Source organism: Gossypium arboreum, chromosome 4 (genome assembly GCF_025698485.1).
Source record: "Gossypium arboreum isolate Shixiya-1 chromosome 4, ASM2569848v2, whole genome shotgun sequence".
Lineage (NCBI taxonomy): Eukaryota > Viridiplantae > Streptophyta > Magnoliopsida > Malvales > Malvaceae > Gossypium > Gossypium arboreum.
The window spans coordinates 14,283,797-14,311,513 of NC_069073.1; the positions used below are offsets into that span (position 1 = coordinate 14,283,797).

At 33.0% G+C, this 27,717-nt stretch overlaps 3 protein-coding genes across 4 annotated transcripts; 2 read left to right on the forward strand and 1 right to left on the reverse strand.

Annotated features, from left to right (window-relative positions):
* LOC108460403 (ABC transporter B family member 20) lies at positions 1–8,308 on the forward strand. Of its 2 annotated transcripts, XM_017759888.2 has the most exons (11): positions 1–613; positions 2,052–2,106; positions 2,209–2,384; positions 2,503–2,703; positions 3,530–3,789; positions 3,868–4,178; positions 4,303–4,523; positions 4,598–4,938; positions 5,078–5,865; positions 5,956–6,197; positions 6,427–8,308. In XM_017759888.2, the coding sequence occupies exons 1-11, from the start codon at positions 215–217 to the stop codon at positions 7,654–7,656; spliced, it is 4,224 nt and encodes a 1,407-aa protein (XP_017615377.1). In that variant the 5' UTR covers positions 1–214; the 3' UTR covers positions 7,657–8,308. The 2 variants fall into 2 exon arrangements, with proteins under 2 accessions (XP_017615377.1, XP_052882981.1); XM_053027021.1 differs by lacking the exon at positions 1–613 and having other exon boundaries at positions 2,054–2,106; positions 2,211–2,384.
* Positions 8,309–8,377: 69 nt separating this feature from the next.
* On the reverse strand, positions 8,378–10,187 carry LOC108460404 (photosynthetic NDH subunit of lumenal location 1, chloroplastic). Its single transcript, XM_017759891.2, has 8 exons — positions 9,893–10,187; positions 9,712–9,811; positions 9,556–9,639; positions 9,389–9,462; positions 9,147–9,269; positions 8,982–9,053; positions 8,803–8,899; positions 8,378–8,730 (listed from the first exon to the last, which is right to left on the reverse strand). The coding sequence occupies exons 1-8, from the start codon at positions 9,956–9,958 to the stop codon at positions 8,627–8,629; spliced, it is 720 nt and encodes a 239-aa protein (XP_017615380.1). The 5' UTR covers positions 9,959–10,187; the 3' UTR covers positions 8,378–8,626.
* A 9,115-nt stretch (positions 10,188–19,302) lies between these two features.
* LOC108459337 (protein ALP1-like) lies at positions 19,303–22,919 on the forward strand. The gene is made up of 2 exons (XM_017758692.2): positions 19,303–19,740; positions 21,698–22,919. Exons 1-2 carry the CDS (start codon positions 19,602–19,604, stop codon positions 22,741–22,743), a joined length of 1,185 nt encoding a protein of 394 aa, XP_017614181.1. The 5' UTR covers positions 19,303–19,601; the 3' UTR covers positions 22,744–22,919.
* The last annotated feature ends 4,798 nt before the right edge of the window (positions 22,920–27,717 follow it).

The following is a 27,717-nucleotide window of genomic DNA, read 5'->3' on the forward strand; positions in this document are numbered from 1 at the left end:
GGCTGTCTCCATTTTTCATCTGCCTTTATTGACCTGGTCGTCATTTTAACTTAAAAAACCAAATTAAATAAAACCCCCCCAACTTTTACCCAACGAGGAAAATATCTGATTTTTTTAAAAATCACTCTCTTAATTTAGCAGATCCGCTTGAAATTTCTGCTAAATTTAGAGAAGAAAAAGATAGTTAGGGTTAGGGTTTGGGTTTTCGTTAAAGATGATGGTATCAAGAGGTTTATTTGGGTGGTCACCACCCCACATACAACCTTTGACACCAGTCTCGGAGGTTTCGGAGCCGCCGGAATCGCCGTCTCCGTACTTGGATACAACAGCGGAAGCTGCTGGTGAAGCGGCACAGGTGGAGGCGGAGGAAGAGATGGAAGAGGAAGAAGAGATCGAACCGCCCCCTGCCGCTGTGCCCTTCTCTGGATTGTTTGCCTGTGCTGACAGGCTTGATTGGGTTCTCATGATCGTTGGATCCCTTGCTGCTGCAGCTCATGGGACTGCTCTTGTTGTTTACTTACATTATTTTGCGAAGATCATTCAGGTTCTTGGACTTGGGCCACAAGAACAAGGGCAAGACAGAATGGATGAGCAGTTTGAGAGGTTCAAAGAGGTTAGTGTGTTTTTTAGTAAGTAAAAACCTTACCCTTTTTGGGGAGGGATTTTAAAGGTTTAGGCTAGTTCGTTAGTTAATAATTTTGATAATTAGAGTGAAGTATTGATGACTTTTGTGTAACAAAATGTTTGGATTTTATAGTTTCCTTTTTCCAAACTTTTGGGAATTTAGTTAACTATTATGTTTTAATTTTAGAAAGCTTCGAAAATTAGGGGAGATGGAACCTTTGATTCTGAATTTAAGCAATTCCTTTGCTTTTTTGTTTGTTTGTTTCTTTCTTATATATTTGTTTAATTCTTGAGAACGTGTTTTGGAAATGGCAAGGTACCTGAAGTTTTGGCTTTTAGGTTTCTGGGGTTTGCAAATGGCAGAAACTTTGTTTTTTTTTTTTTTTGGGGGTGTGGTGGGGCGTAATATTTATGATTCAATATTAAGGCGAAAGTTTGAGTATTACTTGTTTCTATTATAGGTGGCAAATACAATGAAGCGAGCTGTTTTATTAGTTTTACATATTCGACTTGGTTTATTTGGTTACAGAATGGTAGTCTTAGGATATTTATGGATTGTTGTTTACTACTTGACACCTAATTGAGGTCAGTATTTCACATCAAGCTTGAGGGGATGGTGGCTGAGATTTAGCTTTGAAGTTAATTTTCTGGAAACATTTCTGATGTAAAAGAGCATGTTATATTGGTAATCTTTGTCATTTGAGATTAATGGTTATTTCTTGTATGGGATTCTTACCATAGGGCGTTGCTGTTTTGATATTATGGGTGGATGTTTTAACTTCATTTTCTTCCCTCTAGGTTGGGGCAGGGTCTTTCTTTCACATTGGAAATGCCAGACACCACTATGGAATATTAGCATATTATTCCAAAGTGAAGGATGTGATTTATTTTAGACCAGTTGAGACTTGTACATTTGTGGAAAGGTAAAAGGAAGGGACGGGGATTGGATGGATAGTGAATTACATGAAGAATGGAATTGTTAATGCAATGACTTAGTTAATTTCAAATCAAACCACTGGATTTTGGTTGCAGTACTAGTTAGATTCTGCTGGTGCTTCAAGTTAATTAGGCACTCACTTGCTTTCTCTCTCTCATGTAGATGTCTTCTTATTCATGCATGTAAATTGAGTATATATAAGTATTCTCTGCTTGTTTGTGAACAATATTTGTTTTTAATCGTTACTATGAAGATTTAGAAACTTGCTTTCTACTAGGTTAACTCTAGGTTGTTTTTATTCTTAAAGATATTAATTATAAATATAAGTGCAAATCAAATGGACAAAAGAAAAATCATATTTTGACTCTTGAATTTCTGTTTAGTTTATCTGCTTTTTGCTTGCTATAATCAACTATAATTTTTAGTTTCCTTGAGGGCCTGCTGTTTTGTAATTGAACGTGTCACCAACTAGTTCATTCTTGTTCTGCAGCTTTCTTTAACTATTGTTTATATTGCTGCGGGTGTTTTCGCTGCTGGCTGGATAGGTAGGTTGGTTCATATCCAAATCAGTTAGTGCTTCATTTTTGTTTTCTTCTGATTGGTGCAACTTTTCTGCTATTTTTTGCTGACTTTGTTCTGTGAAATAGAGGTTTCATGCTGGATTCTGACGGGAGAGCGACAGACTGCTGTTATTAGGTCAAGATATGTTCAAGTATTATTGAACCAAGATATGAGCTTTTTTGATACTTATGGAAATAATGGAGACATAGTGAGCCAAGTCTTGAGTGATGTGCTGCTCATCCAGTCTGCTCTTAGTGAAAAAGTATGTTCAGCCACATGTTGCTTCACCTGTGGTTCTTCCCTTTTGTAATTAACTTAATCTTGGGTTGGATTTTGTTACAGATGTCTGCTCTAATCCTAGTATTCCTTTGATGATACAGGTTGGGAATTACATTCATAACATGGCTACATTTTTCGGTGGTCTAATTATTGGTTTTGTCAACTGTTGGCAAATTGCGCTCATAACTCTGGCTACTGGTCCGTTCATTGTTGCTGCTGGAGGCATATCCAATATATTTCTTCACAGGCTTGCTGAGAATATTCAAGATGCTTATGCTGAGGCAGCTAGCATTGCTGAACAGGTTTCTCTCTCTCTCTCTCCTCCTGACTGATCTTTGTTAATATCGATCTCTAGTGAATGAAAATTTGGCTACTTGCTTAATATTCGTTTAGAATGACTTGTCCAAACGATATATGTTGGTCTAAAAATGCAGTTATTGTTTGAATTGGCTGCTAATACAAGGGACCTATGGTTATGTTCTTTGGAAATGTGTGATCACTTCAGGAGTGGAGTACTAAACTAAGCTTTGCTAGTTAGTTGTATTCAAAACAGATATGATGGCAAAGTTACTTACCAATGCTTACTTGATATAATATTTATAGGGAGCTTTAGATGCTTATTTTTATGAGTGTTTGGCCAGACGGCATTGTGGGAAAATTGCTGCTTGCTTTTGAAAATTGTTGTCAAATTGAATTAACTTGAATTAACTGAATACTTTTATTGGGGCTAAAAAATTTTATATATACATATATGTGTATATACACATCATCTTTTGTTTATTTGGAGTTTCTATCACTCCTGTCAATTAGCTTTGCTGTAGAGGTTCTTGTCCAAAGATCCAAATTTTGGGCCTCTGCTTTTAACCTGCAAAAGCTCATTTGCAGTTTCTATAGTAGCTAAAACAATTTTATTTAAATTTCATTTGAACCTGCCTTCTGCTTTCTGGAGTAAAGAAGGTGAATCAAAATGTAGATGGAACTTGATTAAAATATGATGCCTTTTTGTGTTTTGTCGAATTTCTTGAAATGGTGACATGGTTTTTCGGTTTCTTACTTGAACTTCACTTTCTACATAGAACCACAGTGTGGAAGTGATGCTAATATGCATAGAGTTATTGTTATTTGCAGGCAGTCTCTTATGTCAGGACCTTGTATGCATTTACAAATGAAACTTTAGCCAAATATTCTTATGCAACCTCATTACAAGCCACTTTGAGATATGGTATATTGATTAGTCTTGTGCAAGGGCTTGGGCTTGGATTTACATATGGGCTTGCGATATGTTCTTGTGCCTTACAACTTTGGGTTGGAAGGTTCCTTGTCACAAATCACAAAGCTCATGGTGGCGAAATCATAGCAGCTCTTTTTGCTGTAATTTTAAGTGGCCTGTAAGCATCTATTTCTTCCTCTTTTTCCCTGCTCCATTTAATCTCTACTGACTTACCGATTCTTTCTTTGCTGTACAGTGGGCTGAACCAAGCTGCAACAAATTTCTATTCCTTTGACCAAGGTCGAATTGCTGCTTTTAGACTTTTTGAGATGATTAGCCGTTCATCCTCTGGTTTGAACCAGGAGGGAAACATCCTAGCTTCCATTCAAGGAAATATTGAATTTAGGAATGTGTATTTTAGTTATCTATCTCGACCTGAAATTCCTATACTGAGTGGCTTTTATCTCACTGTACCTGCTAAAAAGGCTGTGGCACTTGTTGGTAGAAATGGCTCTGGGAAAAGCAGTATTATCCCACTCATGGAACGGTTTTATGATCCTACATTAGGTACGATGGCCATATGATTTTATATTTCACATTGCAGTGGCATGTTATTTAAAGTTTTGAAATCATTGCTGGGTGGTCAGGCAACCTTCATGATTCTTAAATGATTTTATTTTTCATCATGCAGGGGAAGTTCTTCTAGATGGAGAGAATATTAAAAACCTAAAGCTGGAGTGGCTGAGAAGCCAAATAGGACTTGTTACTCAGGAACCTGCCTTGCTTAGTTTGAGCATAAAAGATAATATTGCTTATGGGCGAGATGCTACATTTGATCAGATTGAAGAAGCTGCAAAAATAGCAAGGGCACATACATTCATTAGTTCACTTGAGAGAGGGTACGAGACACAGGTGAAACATCTTACCGTCTTGATTATTTCTCATTTGCGGCACATTTTGTTGAAACCATTTTCTATGAATTTAAGGTGGGGAGGGCTGGCTTAGCATTAACGGAAGAACAGAAAATCAAACTTTCTATTGCTAGAGCGGTGCTTTTGAACCCAACAGTCCTTCTGCTTGATGAAGTTACTGGTGGACTTGATTTTGAAGCTGAAAGAACTGTTCAGGAAGCTCTAGATCTACTCATGTTGGGACGTTCAACTATAATAATAGCTCGGCAGCTTTGTCTCATAAGAAATGTTGATTATATAGCTGTGATGGAGGAGGGTCAGCTGGTTGAAATGGGTACACATGATGAGTTAGTAGCCCTTGATGGGTTGTATGCTGAGCTCCTCAGATGTGAGGAGGCTGCAAAACTTCCAAGGAGGTAATTAGGTCTATAGGTGCTTTACTAAGAAGGCTTATATCATATGTTTGGAATTCTAATTACTTGTTAGTGGTTTTTCTTTGATTGTAAAAGGATGCTCTTTTATTTCTATAACTGTTTATTTTCTAATTTCTTTCAGGATGCCAGTTAGGAATTACAAGGAGACGTCAACATTCCAAATTGAAAAGGATTCTTCATCAGTTCACAGCTTCCAAGAATCTTCATCTCCAAAGTTTGTCAAATCACCTTCTCTCCAAAGAGTTCATGGTATATTTCGGCCCCAAGATGGTGCTTTTAACACACAAGAATCACCTAAAGCTCATAGTCCACCACCAGAGAAGATGCTGGAAAATGGCTTACCAGTGGATGCTGGTGATAAGGAACCATCAATTAGGAGGCAGGATAGTTTTGAAAGGAGACTTCCGGAGTTGCCTAAACTTGATGTTCAGTCTGCCCAGCAGCAGAAATCAAATGATTCGGACCCAGAATCTCCTGTATCACCCCTTCTGACATCTGATCCTAAAAATGAACGTTCGCATTCTCAGACTTTTAGTCGGCCTCTCAGTTACTCTGATGATATCCCAATTGAAGTTAAGGAAGCAAAGGATGTGCATCATGGGGAAGCTCCGTCATTTTGGAGGTTGGCACAGCTTAGTTTTGCGGAGTGGCTCTATGCTGTCTTGGGAAGCATTGGTGCAGCAATCTTTGGCTCTTTCAATCCACTTCTTGCATATGTTATTGCACTGATTGTAACGGCATATTATAGGCGTCAGGAACATCATCATTTACAAGATGAAGTAGACAGGTGGTGTTTGATAATTGCCTGTATGGGTATAGTGACTGTTGTTGCCAACTTCTTGCAACACTTCTACTTTGGAATTATGGGGGAGAAAATGACTGAACGGGTGCGCAGAATGATGTTCTCAGGTATCTGAATCTAGAAATTAATACTCCAAATTTTTTTGAATGCTGAATTTTATGCATATTGTTTAGCTTGTTTTGTCTGTCATGTGACAGCAATGCTGCGGAATGAAATTGGATGGTTTGATAATGAAGAGAATAGCCCTGATAACTTGTCCATGCGATTGGCAAATGATGCTACATTTGTAAGGGCTGCTTTTAGCAATCGGCTTTCAATATTTATACAGGATAGTGCTGCTGTTATTGTTGCTATACTAATTGGGATGTTGCTACATTGGCGGTTGGCACTTGTGGCATTTGCAACCCTTCCAGTCTTAGCTGTCTCTGCTTTTGCACAGGTTTGCATATATGTATCCACGCATATATACATATATATTTATTATTTACTTCATTATCGAAAAAACATGGGAGCTTCTGGATTTTTGTGCTTCTTAAATTTTTCTGTTCCATGTATTGTTTTTTCTTCTTTTTCTCCTCTATACTTTTGCCTTTTCATTTCTTATTGAATTTGGAGGGAAGATTGTCCTTATCCAAATTTCTTAATAGTTGCCTGCTTAAATGTTGCAGAAATTATGGCTCGCTGGATTTTCAAAGGGAATCCAGGAGATGCATAGGAAGGCATCATTGGTCCTCGAGGATGCAGTGAGGAACATATACACTGTTGTAGCATTTTGTGCTGGTAATAAGGTAATGGACCTCTACAGGCTACAGTTGAAGAAAATATTGAAACAGAGTTTCTTTCATGGAATGGCAATAGGGTTTGCATTTGGCTTTTCACAGTTTCTTCTTTTTGCCTGCAATGCTCTGCTCCTTTGGTACACTGCACTCTCTGTTAAAAGACGCTATATAGATCTGCCTACAGCCCTCAAGGAGTACATGGTTTTCTCTTTTGCAACTTTTGCACTGGTGGAGCCATTTGGATTGGCACCATACATACTTAAAAGGCGGAAATCTCTCACTTCAGTTTTTGAAATTATTGACCGAGTCCCTAAAATTGAGCCAGATGAAAACTCAGCATTGAAGCCACCGAACGTCTACGGAAGCATTGAGCTGAAAAATGTTGATTTCTGCTATCCCACTCGTCCGGAAATGTTGGTATTGAGCAATTTCAGTCTTAAAGTTAATGGGGGACAAACTGTAGCCATTGTTGGAGTTTCAAGATCTGGGAAGAGTACCATAATATCTCTAATAGAGAGGTTTTATGATCCAGTTGCAGGTCAGATTCTACTTGATGGACGGGATTTGAAGCTCTACAATTTGAGGTGGTTGAGGAACCACTTAGGTCTTGTTCAACAGGAGCCAATTATTTTCTCAACTACAATCCGGGAAAACATTATATATGCAAGGCACAACGCTAGCGAATCTGAGATGAAAGAGGCTGCAAGAATAGCTAATGCTCACCATTTTATCAGCAGCTTACCTCATGGTTATGATACACATGTGGGTATGAGGGGTGTGGATTTGACCCCAGGACAGAAACAAAGAATTGCTATTGCTCGAGTGGTGCTGAAGAATGCTCCCATCTTATTATTGGATGAAGCTAGCTCGTCGATCGAATCTGAGTCAAGCCGAGTGGTGCAGGAGGCACTTGACACATTGATAATGGGAAACAAAACAACCATTTTGATAGCCCATAGAGCTGCAATGATGAAGCATGTTGACAACATTGTAGTACTTAACGGTGGTCGAATTGTTGAGGAAGGGACACATGATTCTTTGTTAGCAAAAAATGGCTTGTATGTTCGTTTAACGCAACCTCATTTCGGGAAAGGTTTGCGTCAGCATCGGCTGGTTTAGGTTGACTTTGCAATTGATTGTGACTTGCATCAGTTCTTCTGTATATTACTCATTTCACTCATTTGAATTGCTGGAACTATGACCATTCTGTGAGCTTCACTTCTCTCGGTTGAAAAGAATCCCAAATCAGAAGGGAAAACGGGGATGATCCAGCTTGTAAAGATGTTCTCTACGAGTGGGTAAACCAAGAGCATGTCCGGATTGTTGAAGCATTGTACAATGTTTACTCCAGTGGGTAGGTAGATCAGTAGCTGTAGTTACATTGTTTAAAGGTAGAGTGTGGCTCACTTCCCCTACTTTTCTGTCTGGTACTTGTGAATACATAGTTACTCACCATTCACGAGTATGACAATTCAGAATTAGGGGTTTCGGAATTCGGGTAGCTTTTGAGGGATAGATCCACATATTCTTTACAGGGGAAAGCAGGCATTAGATTAAGGCTGTGTTTTGCCTCCAAGGTGTATTAAATTTTGTTTATTGTTCAGGAAGAAAGGTTGATATGCATTTAGGTGTGTTTGTGGGATTTTCAGGTTTTGCTCTCGTTTCTATGAAATTTTGCAACTCTGATCTCTCCAAAGCTTGAATGCTGTATGTACTTTAGTTGTAAAATTTTCAACTTTTGATTACTTAAAGAAAGCTTAGAAGGTAAAAATTGCTGTAATCTCTGTAAATAAATGTTCAGTTGAACCTCTTTTTCTATATTTCACACTTTGCAAAAGCATTTCATGTTCACGAAATAGATCCGATTATCTGCAATCGTATTATTTTAATGTTGCTCGTATCATGTCGAGGAGATGCAATAATACATTGTGATGCTTCGTGGTAGCCTCAATCACAAAATTGAAGAAATAATGGAACGCAATAATGGAAGAAGGATAAATAATTAAGGTTGATGATGATGCTCAACTAAAACAAAACCAATGGTATGTTTCGGGGTTTATATACAATGAAAAAATAAGTTGGGGGGTCTTCAGATGTCAAGCACCTTGAAGGAGTCGGCCACCACTTTCAGCTTGTTTCGAAGCCTTCTCCACCGTCTTTCAAGGGCTCCAACAACCAGTGTGTAATATCTCCCTGTAAGTAACAAAAATACAAGTCCATGAGCAAATTTAACAGAAATGAAGAATCCGGGTAAATAGAATTTACCATTTCCAATAGCTATTGTTGCAAAGGAAGCACTAGCATAGTTTGGAGAGGTGAGTTCATATTCAAAGGTATAATAGTTTTTCCCTTCACTTGTTCTCTGCATTTTTTTCAAAACATGTCAGATTCTTTTCTGATTAATTTAACAACCCAAATAAAAGTTGTATTTATTATGAACAAACCTCTTGCATATCAAGTATATTGACCATTTGATTTGGAGCAGCATAAACATGATTCACCAAATTGTAAACAACCTGTAAACAAATCAAAACCTAGTAAAACCCCCTATTTCTGGTTTTCCCTTGATAAAAAAGTGAAGGAAACCAATATCCAATTTTCTTTTTTACCTCTTCTATTGGCCCCAACTCATGGATGTCTTGCTTATCAGTTGGTATGAATCTCACCCTTACATTTTGCAGTTGAAGAAACCTGTCTTTGAATGCTGAATCATGTCCCCTAAAATCAAATTCCTTACAAAAACCAGGACAGTATTTTTGGTCATGCAGTCATTTAAAAATCATAACATCACGTTGTGGTCGCTTTATTTGGATCCATGATAATTTTAAAAAAAAAAAAAAAACCAACTTACCCTCCAATCTGATGGGTAGTAATAAGAATACCCATCTGGAATGTCAACGAAAGCTCGATAGTTTTGTGGTATCTCTGTCAAATGACCAAAAACAAGAGAAAAAGAAAAAAAAAAGGTTACAAAAATTATTTACGAAAATTAAGGCTATAAAATGATTTATACATTACCTTCTGCAAGAAGGGAATTTGCAGGGAGTAAATTAGCTGTAATAGCTCCAACACCCAACAGCAACAGTCTTCTCTTGCAATTGTCTGAAATTGAAGCAAAGGTAAATGCCAGGTGATTGAGTTAGTAATGAAAAATTATGAATGGGTTTATCTTACTTTCTTCATTGGAAATGGTTTCTTTGGTGTACGTGAGTGAGTTTTGCGAAGAAAAAGCAGAAGGTGGGGCTAGCTCGGTGGAGTGTGTCACATAATTTGCCTGCAAAATGGAAACGATTAAATAGAATCAAGTTTGAGAGAAATAAAAACAGCTGAAGGTAACGGAAAGAATAAGAGGAACCTTCTTTGTAAAGGAAGGTGGAACCCAGTTCAATGAAACTGAATTCATCGCGATTGCCACTGCCATGGTTTTTGAGGTTTGGATGACTATGTGAAGAATAGGAAGCAGCCACCTCTCAAAAGGCCTTTGGATATATTGGTTCCTACTGGATGGATGTGTGGTGACTTTTCTTTCCCTTTTGGGTAAACCACACAATATTTCACTAAACTATTAATAGGTTTACATGTTGGTCACTTACAGATTATCACTGGGAAACAACTTCAAATATTAGAATCTGCAAATCAAAAAAGAACTTAAATGATTTGTTGTTTTAGATTAAAAGCGTATTTGATAAATTATTAAAGATTTTTATTCCATCGAAAAAGAAATATTTTGATATTTAATAAAATAAGTAATACAAAATTTTCAAAAAAAATTAATAAAATAAATAAGTTGATAACTACTTTATCACTAGTGGATCGATATTTGATTTCTTGATTGAATTTTAGCTCAATTGACATCGATATTATTTTTATCGCAGATAGCGGTTATGAATAATTGTAGGTATTGTATAAAAAAGATAAATATGATATAAACTTAAAATGAGATTCATGTTAAAAATGTTAAATTGATTTTATTGCATTTTAAAATTCAAATTTGAAATAAATGACTCTTTTTGTTAAAAAATGAAATTAAAATTATTATATTTAACTTTTATTATCTGGAATATAATATATTTAATATTTTGAATATATGACGTGTATAAAAATTATGAAGACAAATATTAATAAAAAACAAAATATGCAAAGATGAAATTATAAACAATTATTTTATATTTGTCTAAACCTTACTTTTAAGGTTTGTATATATATTATCTATGCATACTCATGCGGTGTACGGGTTAAATTTATTTAATAATAAAAATATATTAAATAAATAAATAAATAAATTTTAAGGATGTCTATTGGCGAAATGAATGGGTGAATGACAACATTATCTTTGCTTTTGAAGGAAGTCTAAGAAATGAGCAGAAAGCTTTAAAATATGTAGTTAAAATGATACGCTAGCTTATTGTATTTATTTATAACTTAATGATTTTATAATTTAACATCATGGAATTCTTTTAATAATATATTTTATATACAGATTATAAATCAAAAGTTAAATAATAAAATTTAATTATTACAAATATATTTTAATTTTTATAAAATATTGGTTAATTTAATGGATAATAAAAGTTTAAAAATATTATATTATATGCTAAGAATATAATTGCGCTTGCGAAATTTGTCTTTTATTTATAAATAAATACATGAATTGAAATCAAATTTATAAAATAGTATGATGGTTAAGAGTGTTTATTGTCTTATGTGTAGTCTAGGTTTGAATCGTGCTAATTATGTTTGTTATTCGGGTTTTATCACGGTATTATACTTTAAAAAGAAAATCAATTTACAAATATTTTAATGGCTGAAGCAATTAAAATGTATATTATAATTCAGATTTTTATCTCATAAGTATTTAATTATATGAAAAAGTCTCATAAATATTTTAATATTTCCAACTTTAACATAATTTTATAATCTAAAAATAAAATGTTTTATTATATAACCTAATTAAGATAACTAATCATTATATATATTTAACTTTAAATTATAATTTTTTTTGTATTAATGTTATATAATTTATTATTACAAAAGCACTATCCTAAAATTAATCTAAACAAAGCTCAATTGAAACCCCAAAATAAACTGAAATTAAAGCCCTGTTTAATGAAGTGAAAAAATTTAATCAACTCAAAATTAATAATTTCAACAACTTAATTTTTAAACACCTTTGGTTGTTAGATTTTTTTTTTTGCAAAAAAATATGGAAAATAGTAAGTAGATAGGAACCAGTTATCACTTAATAAAAAATAATTTAAATTATTTTTATTTTATTAGATTCTGTAAGATTATATTATCATTTATCAAATAATCTAATTATATTCAATATTTAATTTTAAATAATATACCAAACAAAATTTATAAATTAAATTCAACACTTAAATTTTTTAATTTATCAAACATAGCCTAAAAAACTTCACAACTATTATATTTTATAATTTATGAAATTTAAAAATTTTCCTATTTCATAATCAACCTCTCTCTCTCTCTATATTTCATTTCTTTCATAGGCATTGTATCATTTTTATTTTTATGTTAAATATTTCTTTAAAAATTATTATTTTAAAATTTACAAGTAATTTTTTCTTTAATGTCTTAAAAAGTAGAAGGTCATAAGCCTTTCATAAAATATATCCTGAAATGGAATGCTAAGATCTTGAGCTCATATTAAAAAAAAAAAAAACTACATAATAAATATTATATAAGCAAACACAGCTCTCATATTCAAGCTTTACAAAGAATTTAATACAACGCTTTTATAGTATTTGTCTAATACTCCCGACCCAACTTAAGAGTTTCAGTTAAGTTAAAGATGTTATATTTATCACTGAAGTGATCCTGTAAAGCTATTCTTATTTACTTGTGACGATTTGTATGAAAAAATATCGCTATTTTATTTTTAGAAAAAAACATTCATTCATTAAACCGACTTTACTTAGTAATTCAATTACAATACTATTAATGTGAAGTTTTAGGAAAATGACTTTTAGGTATTTAAGAAAAGACTTGATCAAAACTTTAAATATTGTGCAAAGCACGGGAAAACATTTAAAGTAATAGTTTTCTAAACCGAAAAACATGCAAATATTAGAGTTTTAACTAAATATCACGCTTTTAAAATAAATAGGCCGAACAACCTCATACCTAAGATAAAAAAGTAAAAAATAATCAATAGCTACAACCCAAAAATAAAACGATCATGGAAAAACTTTAATGGAAACTTTTAAACATAAAGAAAACAACCTGCTAATCCAAGGTTCTTCCGATGCTGATTCGAGTCCTATTCTTTTGTGTTACCTGAGACATAATTGAATCGTTCTTTCTATCATTTTTGTAATTGTCATTACTAGTACCCCCTACCTTTGCCAAGAAGCGGTAAGTACATCTTGTTTTCAGTGTTTAGATCTCGAATTTTCGTAATATTACTATTCGACACTAATCTTACGTTTGATTAATCAACCTTTTATCGTTCTTACCAAATCTTTTGACTATCTTGTCTAATATTGATACCAATCATTAATTCGTGTGTAAATTTCGTTTGAAGGACCAGATATAGGTGAATCGGACCAAAATTGAGCATGAGGAACGTCGATCGGACTCCAAGTGAAAGGTGTGTGTACTTTTACAAATGAATTTGGGGCACACCGTGTATAGGATTAGGGTCACATGGTCTCCAACATGGGCATATAGACCACACAGGTGGGCCACACGACCACCACACGGCCATGTGCCACTGTTAAGTTAGGGTACTTTATTTTACACATGACCAAGAACCTTTCACACAATCGTGTCTCACCTGTAGGGTAATTTTTAGTTTGCCACACGGCCGTGTAAACCTTCCACATGGTTTATAGCTTCTCATATGGCTGTGTGACCCTGTTTTACAATTTTACCCAAAATTTTATACATTGTTCAATTTAGTCCCTGAATAGTCCCTAAATTATTTTTAAAGTTTTATTTCTCTCAATTGAATCCCTGATAATATGAACATTGGATTTCATGATCTGACTGACTAAATTACTACTGTATATGCATGATATGAGAACAATACATGTCTTTTGCATTTGTATTACTGATTGCATGTTCAGCATGCCTTTTGATACCATTAAATGAATACAAGTTAAGCATGACTTTGCTACTGTACTATTTTGTTATAAGCATGTCTATTGTTATCATATTGATATGTTATAAGCATGCCTATTGCTACTGTATTGATCTGTTGTAAGCATGAATATTGCTATCATATTGATCTGCTATAAGCATGACATTTTCCATTGCATGGGGTGGGACGATATGAACGAAGGAAATATGAGCAATTTATTTGCACTGTTGAGTGGTTTATCCACATCATATCAGCATCTTTTATCTACACTGATAAGTAGTTTATCCATACCATATTAACAACTTTTATCTGCACCAATGAGTGGTTTATCCACACCATACTAGCAACTTTTATCTACACCAATGAGTGATTTATCCACACCGTACTAGCAACTTGTCTGCAAAAACTTTTTATAAAAAACCCCAGTGATTCATCTACTCTTTTCATTACTGGTGGTTCATCCACAATAATGAATGGTTTATCCACAACGTGGTGTAAAGGTAAATGACTTATGGGGAGCTCCTACTGTGGCGTGTAGCGGAGTTGGGTAGGGTCCATTCTGATAATCTGAAACTGCATCACCATTCATGAGCATGTGCATAATAAATTGTGAATTTTGAAATATTATGATATTGATGTGTTAATTTAGTGAATTGATACTCTGATCATTGTATGAGTGTGTTTGTTCTGAAAATTGCTATGTTGTATGAGTTAACTATTGTTTGCACTGATTTACTTGTGATGAGACTCACACTGAGCTTCATAAGCTCAACCCCTTTTAATTTCCATCTTTTCAGATAACTCACCAGGTTAGGACGAGGACACGATATCCGAAAGGTCTCGGCTCAGATTTTTTTATGAGAGTATTTTGGATTTATTATTTGAAATTTCTGTTATTCAAAAGCTGTATTGTTTTATGTGTTTTGAACTATGGCATGAGACTTAGGTTTTGGGATTTATATAGCATGCATGACATTTAATTTAATTATAGGATGTTGACATATAGATATTAATTATCTATACATGAAATATGATTTTATTAAAACTATGATTAGATATCAAATTTCCACTGCATGACTTATTAAATGAGGTTTGAAAAACATATTCATTTATAATACTAGAATGCGACTTTTGCAAAACAATCATTAATATCAACCAATTTTTGAAACTAAATTGTAATCCTTTTGAAACACACTAAGTTTTCTTCAGAAATTAAAGCAAATGTTTTAAACAACTATTTTTAATTTCCGATAGTTTTGTTGGGTCATTTTGGTATCAATGTAATCTTCCGAATTTGGGCTTAATGTCTAGGCCGAGTAGGGAGGTTACACAAATCTTGACTAACATTGCTTACTATCACTACTTTTTGAATTATATATAAAAGTATTTCTATTTAATTGGTTTTTTTTAAAATATATTTAATTGGTTATCAAATAGAAAAATAAAGGGTGAAATTGGAAGTTAAACTACTAAATGTAGTTTCAAATTCTCATTAGACTAAAAGGTATCAATATGAACATTTAGTTGTGGTGCAATGGCAATTTCCTACAAGTATCATCCAAATGCTACACTGTGGTGTGATTACACCAAAAATCTTATAAATCCCAATAAAATGTGTATAACTTTCCATTCCTTTCATTTCCTCACGATGCAAAGTAGCGAAGTGTGGAAGATTATGAAATCTAGAGACTTCTTCTTTAAGATCATGTGTATCGAGAGCATGACCGGATTAATAATAAGGACGCTCTTCTCAAGACATCAACACTAAATCAAGCTTTGGATTTGACCAAAAGAGAGCTTAGAGAAACATCAATCTTGTATGAATTGAATAATCCAAATATTGTTAGGTAAAATAAATCATAATTTCTATTCAATTTGTATATGTGTTAAAGTGAACTTTCATCTTCAATTCTCTCTTCTTTAATTTTTATTTTGAACTCTGATGTGATTCCTTTTAATATTAATTGCTAATATGATTATTTTAAAAATTTTGACGAGACTTTTTTTATTTTTTTGCAAGATCGATTTTTTTATGAAACCATTTTCAATTGATCGCACAATACTTTATGTAGCTCCGCCACTGGTTAGGATGAATTATAGATAATTCTAGGTATTATATAAAATATATTATGGAGTTATGCTCGCATTCTTTCAGCTTTTTCTTTTCTAGTTAAACTCTATTTTTAGTTTTCCACTTAAACTCTGATTAGTGTAGGTTATCTTAATATTTTTTGATCTACGAATTTAGCCTATAAATATGCCATTTTCCATACTAGAAAAATAACCTATTATACATTTAGATATTAGCTTTTACAAGCTTTTAGAGAATTTTGTGTTTACGTTTAAAGGGTTCTTAATTCGAGTTTCAAGGTCTAATTTTGTCTCCATCTTTGTACTATTTGTTTTTGCCGTTATAGTGAAATTATATTTTCCCGTGGTTTTTTATCATCTTCGGAAGGGTTTTTCCGCTTAAAATATTTGTGTTCGATCTTTTATTTGTTCGTTGCTTAATCGAGTTTATCCCCAACAAATTGGTATTAGAGCTAGTTCGATTTTCACAATCAACTCGTTTAGAAATGACAACAACAAGGTTTGATATTGATAAATTCAATGGCATCGCAAATTTCAATTTGTAGCAAGTTCAGATGATGACAATTCTGATTCAGAGCGACCTTGATAAGGTCCTTACAGAAAAGAAGCCTGCAGACATGGATCAATCAGAATGAGATAGGTTAGATAAAACGACTCTATCCATAATTCAATTATGTCTAACAAATAATGTGCTGCAGGAGGTTTTAATAGAGAAAATGGCATACACCTCATAGAAAATGTTAGAAACCTTCTATACGACAAAGTCTCTAGCTAACTGATTGGTCTTAAAACAACGTCTATACACGTTTCACATGAACAAAAGTGAGCACCTTAGAGGTCACATCAGTCACTTTTTTACTCTTTTGAATGATTTAAAAAATTTGTGGTTTAGATTAATGATGAAGATTAGGCTATTCTATGATTATGCTATTTACCCCCTTCATACAAGTCTTTCAAGGAGACCTTCATTTATGGTAGAGATAGACTCTCATTCGAAGAAGTGAAGGGACATCTTGAGCAAAGAAAACTCGGCAATGAGTTTGGTTTGGATCATAAGTTAAATAGGCAAGCCTCGATTTTGGTAGCATCAAGGAAGCGAGATAAGAGATGTCCTTATTGTAAGAAGTTAGGTTTCGTCAAGACATATTGTTACAAATTACGAAATAAAAGGGCTGTTGAAAGCAACGAGGAAGATTTAGTTGGTGCTAATTTGGCTAATGACAAGGGTGATGATTTCTTATTGGTGTCAACAAGTGAAAGCTCCAAGCTTATGTCCGAGTGGATCTTAGATTCGGGATGTTCCTTCCACATGTGTCCAAACATGGACTTGTTCTCCATATATAGTACAGTTGAAGGTGGAGTTGTGCGCATGGGGAATTGTTCCCCCAGTGAGGTAACCGGTATTGGTATTGTTCAAAGAAGGATGCATGACGGGACAATTAGGACACTTTCAGATATCAGATATGTGTTTGACTTAAAGAAAAATTTCATCTCTTTTGGAATTTTGGACTCGAAGGGTTGTAGATTTAACATTGAGTCAAGCGACATTAAGGTATCCCGTGGAGCTCTTGTTTTGATGAAAGGTAAAAATATTGACAATCTTTATATTCTGAAAGGATCAACGATGACCGGTGAAACACGACGCACCTCATCTGTTAATGAGTCGAAGTCAACTTGTTTAAAGCGGAGACAACTTGGTCATAGGATGAAAAAAGATATGATCATTTTGTATAAGACGTTCTCTTTCGAATGTAGGTTTTGAAAAGATAGAGCATTGTGTTCGTGGAAATCAGACTCGGGGTTAGTTTTGATTTGGCAGTGCACAAGCCGAAGACTAGAAGTCTTCTAGCTTCGAGATAAGCTCATGGCGGGCTTTGGCAAAGAAGACGTGGTGGAAATACGAGTTAATATGGAGATTCGTGGAGTTATGCCTCACTTTTTTTGTCTTTTTTTTTTCCAATTAAACTTTGTTTTTAGTTTCCCACTTAAATTTTGATTAGTGTAGGTTATTTTAATATTATTTAACCTACGAAATTTAGCTATAAATAGACCATTTTTCCACCCTAGAAACATAACCCATTACACATTTAGGTATTAGCTTTTACAAGCTTTCAGAGAATTTTGTGTTTACGTTTTGAGAGTTCTTATTTTGGGTTTCGGGGTTTAATTTTATCTCCATATTTGTACTCTTTTTTTTTTTGCCGTTATAGTAAAATTATTTTTACCCATGGTATTTTATTCTTTTTGGAGAGATTTTTCCACTTAAAATATTAGTGTTCGATCTTTTCAATTTCTTCGTTATTTTACTTGTTCGTTGTTTAATCGAGTTTATCCCCAATAAATACATGAATTAAATTCTAAATTTATGAAAAGTATTGAGACTTATAGCATACTTTAAATGAAGTATAAAAGAGTGATGCATAAATGGAAAGCATAGGACACTCAAATCTCATGACTCAAGTAGAAATAGTAAGTTCTAAGGTTTCAAATTTTACATTATTTGATTTCATGGTTTGTTGGGAACTCGAAAGTAAAAGAGTGCTTATAACAAGCGTTGAAGAGAATAATATGGATAAAATATAAGGTTGAGAAAAACTGGATGTGTTTGGAAAGAAAGAAACTGGGTTGTGGGATTTTTTTTTTTCAAAAGGAAATTTTTTTGAAGGAAATTTTAGAATCTTTTTCATGATTTTAGTATAAATTTTGAGTAATTTTTATTAGGTATATGTATTTTTTATTATATTAATTTATTATTTTATATAAAATACGATGTAATTTATATATAGTATTATCTATTTTTGAAAATATTTATGTATATTTATAATTTGTTTGAATTTTTAGAATTAAAATTAAATTGAGATAAAATATAAATATTAAAATTTATTTTTATAATTATGATTAAACTTTTTCATGGGTTGAGCTACTAGGCCAAGGCTCTCTAGAAATTTAGGAGGGTTTAAGTAAAAAATAGGTTCAAAAATAGACTTGGACAAAAATAAGGTCAGATTGAAAAAACGGTCAGCTTTAGGTAAGGCATTTTTGGCCCAAGTCCAATCCAAATTGACTAAAAGATAAAAAAATTTATTTTTTAATATTATTTTCTTATTGTTTTCTCCTTATTTTGCTACTATTTTACTATTATGTTACTACTATTTTGTTGTTATTATTTAGATATTGTATAAAACTTATTTTATTGTTAATTTGTTAATTTGGTTATATTTTAAAGAAATTTACTTGCTAAGTTACATCTATGTTAGTGTTAGTTAAGTATATTTTAAAGGAATTTGCTTGTTAATTTATTTTGATATTTTTAGTATTTTGATATATTATATATATTTTAAAATTATATAAAATAATATAAAAATTAATATGGGTGGATTTAGTCGAACCTGAATTTTAATATTTTAATCTGAATCGAATTTTTAAGTCTATTTTTTAGGCCAAATCTAATAAATAGAGCTAAATTTTTAGTTAAGCTGGACCGGTGGAATGCTTACCTCAACTTATGATACAATATGTATGTTTATTTATTATTTTATATATTTCGAAAGTTTTAAAAGTGAGATAAGTAAAAAAAGCATAGCGTAGTTGAGTTTATGAAAAGAAATTCACCATGGCCCCTGTCTTTCAATTAAGGGGGGAAAATTAGTTCCTCCACCATCATCACAGTTCCTTACTTATTTACCATCTCTTTTCCTGTTAGTTTTTACTCCATTCAACAATATATCATTGCATGCTTTAAAGGAACCCCAAACCAAAAACCCAAGCTCAAATCTCGTACTCTCGGATTCTTTTGAACTTTGTTGTTAGTTTCTTTAAAGTTTCTTAACTCTTCTCAGAGTTTAGTGTTTCATTGTTGGGTTTTCTTTCAATGGGACCCATTAGAGGTTTCAAAAGAAGAAAGAAAACAGCAGACAAGAAAGTGGTTGACCACAATGTCTTCTCTTCTTCTTTGGAGTCTCAACTTCAGCCTTTGGATTGGTGGGATGACTTCTCTAAAAGGATTTCAGGTTATTACAGTACCATTCCTTTTTTCTCAACAGTTCTCATTGTTTAAGCATTTGATTTTTGATATCTTCAGTTTCTATACTTTTTTTTATGGTGATTACAAGGGCTGTTATTTTTTTTTACTTTATGTTCGATGAAATTTCATGACTTGGATCCAAATAGGTTTCTTTTGATTTGGTTGAATTTGTAATAATATGTCTGGTTTATATTATTTGCAAGTTTGAACTTTGAAAATGCCTTTATATGTTCGATATTTTTTGCATTTTCTAGATTGTTTGCATTGCTAGGAATTGGGTTTATCTTTTACATTCCGTCGGTGCCTGTTTCCTATGCAGTGTTCAACGAGGTAATTTGTTGTGTTTTGTGTTTTAAACTGTTTCTGATAAAATTTCAGATTTATAACATGGGTTAAAATTACAGATTTAGTGAGTAAATTGATGTTTTGAGGTAGTTTGGATATGTTGTTCTTAGTAAATATTACTTGATAACTTGGCAGAGGCATTTTTTAAGGGCAACAGGATATGAATCAGATCTTATATTACTTGAATTCGGGTGTGATACGGATATGTGACCAACAAGAGTACACAAAGTTTTTCTATGTTTTCTTACGTATTTAGAGGGTCCTTATTAAGGGTCATAGTAAGGTACTCATGTCTACTGCATGTGAAAATATGGATATATGGCCAACACAAGGCTTGATAACTTGTGTCTACGGTCATACTCCTTATATCCATGTCTGGTTATATGGTAGGCACGATTTCTGGACATGTGTGCTTTAAGAAAAATGAACAGTCGGAGCAACATAGATCATGTCCACATTTTTATTGTCAGCAGAATAGGATTCTGTATCAGTATTATCATTTTATCAGCTGGGTGAGAGTTGAATTTGACCCTAACAAATTGATCCTGAATTTTGGCGTGTGCATCTAGAAACACTTAGCAATCGGTCTCCCAAACTCGTTTTTACTTGTTTTACTCCCTTATGCTTAAAGAAATTTGAGAAAGTCCTGGGTTAACTTCCTTTTTTTGGGAGTTACACAACATATGTTATAGATGTTCCTTGCATGTAAGGATGTTTGTTTCTTGAGATGAGCCAAATGATTTCGTATTACAGAACATCTTGTTGTTTTAGATCTAAAACCGGTTGTTTGCTTGAAGTAGTCAATGACGTTTTCTACAAAGATGGAATGACCTTACACACATTTCAATTATCTTAAAACTAGGGAGATTCAGCTGTATAGATAGAGTGGTCATAGAGAAACCATAATGACAAACAATTTGCTTTAAGACATGACATTAAACCAACCTTAAGAGCCAGGCAGAGCTAGAGGTTGGGCAAATCGCATTGCCGTGGCATAGTTTGGCTTTTCAAAGTAGGTTCTACCAATAATTGCTGAAATGTTACGAAATTAATGGTTTGTTAGCCTTTAATGGGATTTTTGCCTACCAATGTTGGTTCTGACAGCAAAGACTGCTTGCATTGATCTTACCTGATCATGCACATTGTGCTCAGAACTTGACCTTCAATATTAAATTTCATTATATGCGGTACTTTTGCACTTATGTAGCGACAACAAAAACAGCTTGTGCTATGATTTAGTTATCATCAATTTCTCTTATTCGCTAACATGCTTTAAAAATCTTGGTTGTACTGGAAATCAATTAGAACATTGTGAATTATCTGATTAATCTCAGCATGTTTGATGAAAGCATAACAAATATGTGCAGTTCAATCTTGTTTTGAAAATTTTCCTCCAGGGCATGTGATTTTGTTTAAATTCAATAGTCCGAATACAATGTCATTGATATGCAGTGAGCCTTGTGGTGACTGGAATAACAGATTTTTGGTGGTTTGGCATTGTAAAACAGTAATGTCGAGGCTGATATCTTGTTAGTGATTGAGTTTCAAAAGTTAATGATCTTACACTGATATAACCTTGTTTTCATGTCACCTTTTAGGTCCTTTATCTCAATCAAAAGGTTCGAGAAGTTTTGAATCAATTTTCAGAATTTCAAAGAAGACATTCAACTACATATGTTCCTTGGTAAAGGAAGATATGATGGCTCGGCAATCAAGCTACACCGATATAAACGGCAAGCCTTTGTCTCTAAATGATCAAGTAGCTGTCGCCCTTAGAAGGCTTAGCTCAGGTGAATCGTTATCGGTCATCGGTGATACTTTTGGGATGAATCAGTCAACTGTTTCACAAATAACCTGGCGGTTTGTGGAAGCAATGGAGGAAAAAGGGCTGCACCATCTCACTTGGCCTTCAACGGAAGCAGAGATGGAGCAGATAAAGTCTAAGTTTGAGAAAATCCGGGGGCTTCCTAATTGCTGCGGGGCAATAGATATTACACATGTTGTTATGACTCTACCAACAATGGACCCGTCAAACAACGTCTGGCTTGACCGAGAGAAGAACTACAGCATGGTTTTGCAGGCAGTTGTCGACCCGGAAATGAGACTTCGTGATGTGATTGCTGGTTGGCCTGGAAGTTTAAGCGATGCTGTTGTCCTCCGGAGCTCAGGTTTCTTCAGACTTTCTGAAGAAGGAAAAAGACTAAATGGTAAGAAGCTAAACATTTCAGAAGGAACGGAAATAGGAGAATACATAATAGGGGATGCTGGCTTTCCGCTATTGCCGTGGCTCTTAACTCCATATCAAGGGAAAGGCCTTTCGGATCTCCAAATCGAGTTCAATAAAAGACATGCTGCAACCAGAATGGTCGCGCAGATGGCTCTGGCGAGGCTCAAGGAGATGTGGAGAATAATACACGGGGTAATGTGGATGCCTGATAAGAACAGATTGCCAAGAATTGTTCTTGTCTGCTGCTTGTTGCACAATATTCTTATTGATATGGAGGACGAGGTTTTCGATGATATGTCATTATCCCATCACCACGATACTGGTTATCGTCGACAAAATTGTGAATATTTTGACCAGTCCGCCATGATCATGAGAGATAAACTCTCTCTCTACATAAATGGAAAGTTGCTATCTTGAAACAATCCTTTGGCTGTCCCTCCGCATTGTATTCTTGATTTCTACACTCAGAAAAACTGATTGTCCGACATAGTTGTAATGCATGTAACAGTTATGTAGCTTGATCACGAACGAAATGAGTACCGTGGTATTAGTTTCCATTCATTTGCCTTTGTTAGTAGAACAATTTGGACTAATATTTGGGAGCAGCTTTATCTATTTTCATTTTTGACAGTATAGGTTGTTTTATGTTATCTGGCGTTCTCCACATCAGCTGCCGGATTCTATATTACTCGCACGTGGGAGTGAATGTTGGATATAGATTTGTGTTTAGCATGCGTGTTTTTTAAAAGATTTTTCATATAATTAAAGGGATTAATGGAGAGTCATATTGTCTTGGACACTATATCAAATGAAATAAAGAATTTTCTGGAATTTAAGATGGACAACTTTTGCCTTCGGTTGTGAATCAGGGTGCAAGGAGATGCCTTCCGGGAGATGATTGTGAAGGAATTAGGCATTTGTTCTGGAACAGGACAACTCTAGAAATAAATATGATATATCTATATATATATATATAGCATATGGTCTTTTTTTTTTTTTAATTGGAGCTTCTAATGTCCATATAGTTTGTTTTTTTGTCATTGAATACTTATCTTTCAAGGCTATATTTTTTCAAGCACTATTGACGTATTTTGAATGGCTGCTCATACAATTTTTTTTTGTTAATTTCATTACTTTTTTTTCATTTGATTTTTTTAGACCAAACAAATTCAAATTAGATCTACGAAATAAAAATGGCAGCAATTAAAACAAGTAATAAAAGATATAAAAAAATCCAATTTAAAGATTAGAAACAATTAAATAAGAACAAAAAAAACGAAATAAAATAGATGAAAAAGATGATGAGTGGTGTGTAGAAGTCCTTACAGTCTTTTAAACCAGATAAATCTAACTACTCTAATTTTCCCTCCAATAAAGAAAAATTTGGCAAGAAAAAGTTTGAAAATGATCTTCACAATCTAAAAAGATCATTAAAAATCTTTTTACCAAAAAATCAAGAGAAATTATTGAAGAGAAAAACTCAAAGAAGATGCTTTGAATGAATAATAAATTATCTGCAATGAAGATGCTTTTATATAAGTTAACTAAGTATGTCCTAAGTATATTAAAACTCTAATTAATTTAACAATAAGTAGTTTTAAACTAAATTTTCTTATTAACATAAAACTCTTAAATAAATAAATAAATAAATAATAAAACTTAATATATACAATATTAGACTTATATATAATAAAATTAAGCCAAAAAATCAAATTTATTATGATTTAAACTCGAATTAAAACTCCGAAACTTATAATTTCCGTAATAATCCCATTCAAAAATTTTACTTGCACAGTATTTACTAAAATGATCATAACCTAAGATATTAAACTCAAAATCGAGTGATTCAAAGTGCGTTTCAAAACTAAAAGATAGATATTCGAACGTTATAAAAAAATCTCAACCCAAAAATATCTGAACCTTATAAAAAAAAGTCCTCACAAATTGACTAATTTTCTAAACTTAAAAATTGATAACTTGAATAAATGATATTTAATAAATTTCATCTCATTTATCATCTTGTATTTAAGCGTACTTTGCTGCATCGGGCTATGAACTTAATATCACACTTGGCTATATATAAATTTTGTTGTGAATAAATAATATATAAATTTTGATGTGAATAAATAATTCAAGCATAGATAAAAATATTAATCCTTTAAATAAAGAAATAAACTTTTTTACGTAAAAAAGTAATTTTTCCCTGAACGAATGCAAGTACATTGATTACTAGTGTTTGGTAGTTTTCAAGTTTAAGATTTTAATAAGACGTGATTAATGAAAATGTGAATGAAACTAATGGTTACATAAAGTGCCACTTTAATGTGGAAATTCAATATCTTAAACCTTATCCTTAGATTTTCAAATGAAAACAAAATTAAAAGAGCAAATGAAAAAAGAATTCACAAGTAGAATTAAAATGGTAATATTTTTTTAATTTATTTATTAAAATTTAAATATATTAAAGGGGATCTATGTAATTATCTTAATTTATTGATTTCAATAACAAAATAGTCACTCAATTTTCAACTTAGTCACTCAACTTCCAAAAAATAATAAATCAGTTACTAACGTTATCGAAAAATAACAAATCAATCACCTATTAGCATTTTTAGTTACAAGCCTAACAAGATAGGTGATGTGGCCAGTTAACTTGTCACGTTGTACAAAGAGCCTAATGGTCTAAGGTTTGGACAAGTTTAGGGAAAAGAAAAGAAAAGATGGATTAGGATTAAGGAAAAAAAAGAAAGGATCAATTGGGATTAAGGAGAAGAAAAGAAAATTGATTAGGATTAATATTTTAGGGTTTAGTGTTGGATGATTGAAGGGTTGAAACTTTTAGGGTAAGACTAAGATTGAACGATTGAAGGTTGAAGGATTGATATTTTGGGTTTCGAGTTTAGGGAGAAAAGAAGACAACAAAAGATATTAGTGATTAGGGTTTAGGGCCATAATGGTTAATAGAAAAGAAGCAACCAATGTTATTGCATCCATTATATCAGGTAAGTTTTTTTGTTGGTTTATGATTTTTTGGACTTAGGGGGATTTGAGTTTAGGGTTTTTTGGGGATTTGAGTTTAGGGTTTTTTGGATTTCTTTGTTGAAAAATGTTGCACTTGTATGGGGTTTGTGCAATGTGTATGTTTATTATTTGTATTAAAGTGTATGGCGGATTTTGATTTCTTTGGTTATTAAAGTGTATGGCGGGTTTGGATTCTTTTAAAGTTATTGTTTGCTATGTGCATACATATAGCTTTAAGAAAGAGACAAATCAATTCATATTTTTATGACTATTAATATCAAGCTTCTTTAGGTTCAAATATGATAAATAAGTTCCTAATTGTCAAGAACATTTTTTAAATGTTGATTCAAATATGATTATTATTTGTATCAAAGTGTATGACAGATTTGGATTTTTATAAAGATATTGTTTACCATGTGCATATAGATATCTTTAGGAAAGAGATAAATCAGTTCCTATTTTTATGACCAACAATATCAAGCTTATTTGGATTTAAATATGACAAATCAGTTCCTAGTTGTGAAACATGTTTTTTAAATGCTAATTCAAATATGATTATTGTTTGCCATGTGCATGGTAGAAATGGATTTGATTGTATTAAAGTGTATGACATGTGCATGACAGAAATAGATTTGTTTGTTTTAAAGTGTTTGCTTATTTTACATGACAGAAATTGATTTTTTTTTGTATTGAAGTGTTTGGTTATTATCTGTCTTTGCCTAGATTGTATTAAAGTGTTTGGTTATTGTCTGCCACTGCCTTTATTGATGTTAAATTTATTTGGAAGGTTTACTTGATTATGAATTTAATAAGAGTGAAGAAAAATTGTCTGATTTTGATGTGTCTGATAGTGATGATTCTGAAACATTAAATAATTCTAGATTGAATGTAAGAGATAAGGTTAGGGTTAATCTAGATGGCTTAAACATGGGTGATGTAGAAGTAGAGGAACTGTCTGATAGCGATGATTCTGAAACCTTAAATAGTGCACATGAATCTGACTTAGATAGCCAAAATTGGCTTGAGTTCATCTTAGAAAGTGACATGAATAATCCAAAACTTAAGGTTGGAATGTTATTTTTGACCAAAGACAGTCTAGAAGAAGCTATTAGGCAGTATGCTCAATAGTTATTTATTAAGTTCCCAATAAATTATCAAAAGAGGTTAAAGGCAATTTGCAAGTCAAATTGTTCTCTCTAGACTACACCCTAATGACCCTACTGACCAGACTTGGCAAATTAGGAGTTTAAACTTTAACCATACTTGTTCTAAGGTCTATAAAAATAAGAATATAACCTCAGCTTGGTTAGCTCAACATTATAAAGACAAGTTCATTGTTGATCCTGATTATTTTTTGACATCATTGCAACAAGATGTCAAAAGAGATTTCCTTTGCCTTGTCTCACTAACCAAATGTAGGAGGCTAAACTTAGGCCAGTGGATTTACTTAAAGGAGGTTATAAGGCACAATATGAGAAGATATATGAGTATCTGTTGGAGGTTAGGACCCAAAATGTTGGAACAACAACAATTTGTTATCTAGACAACAGGTTACTTCAAAGGATGTCTGTCTGTCTGCAGGCATGCAAAGATGAGTATAAGGTTGGTTGTAGGAGGATAATAGGTTTAGATGGAAGTTTCTTGAAGGGATACTTTGGTGGCTACCTACTAACAACTGCCGGTGTAACGGCCTAATTTTCAGTGGTGTCGGAAATGGTGATTTGAGATCACTAAATTCGACAAATAAGATTGAACAAGATAGTAATTTAATATTTATGAGTCAAGTAAGAATTTAGAAGAATTTGTGAAATGGTGAAATTAGTGAATTAAAAGAATTTATTAGGTCAAACGGGTCAAAAATGAGGTATCGAGACCTCAAAGTTGAAAATCGAGCTATAAATATTTTTATAAATATTTATGGAGTGTCATTGAGTTAGTATTAAAGTTTAGTTAGAAAATTTTAACGTTTGGATGGCTAATTAATTAAAAGGATTAAATTGAAAATAGCACAAAATTTGTTAAATTGTGAGTAAATAGCTTAAGTATTTAAAAGATGGATTTAAAGAGCAATTAGACCCAAAGGTTAATGACTGGACGGTTTGGGTATGAAATAAGCAAGAAAACAATGTGAACAAGGGGCAAAATTGGAAATAGATAAAAGTTAATAGTTAAATAATGATGTAATTGAAAAATCTAGACATTTTCATATTTTCTCACCAAACGCCATAGAAGGTCCGGAGAAAGCTGGTTTTCATATTTTTACATCATATCAAGAATCCAAAGAAGAACGAGGAAAAGAAAAAGTTGCGGAATAGTCCCTAAATTTCAATATCTTCTACAAATTAGCGGGTAAGTTCATATGGTTGAATT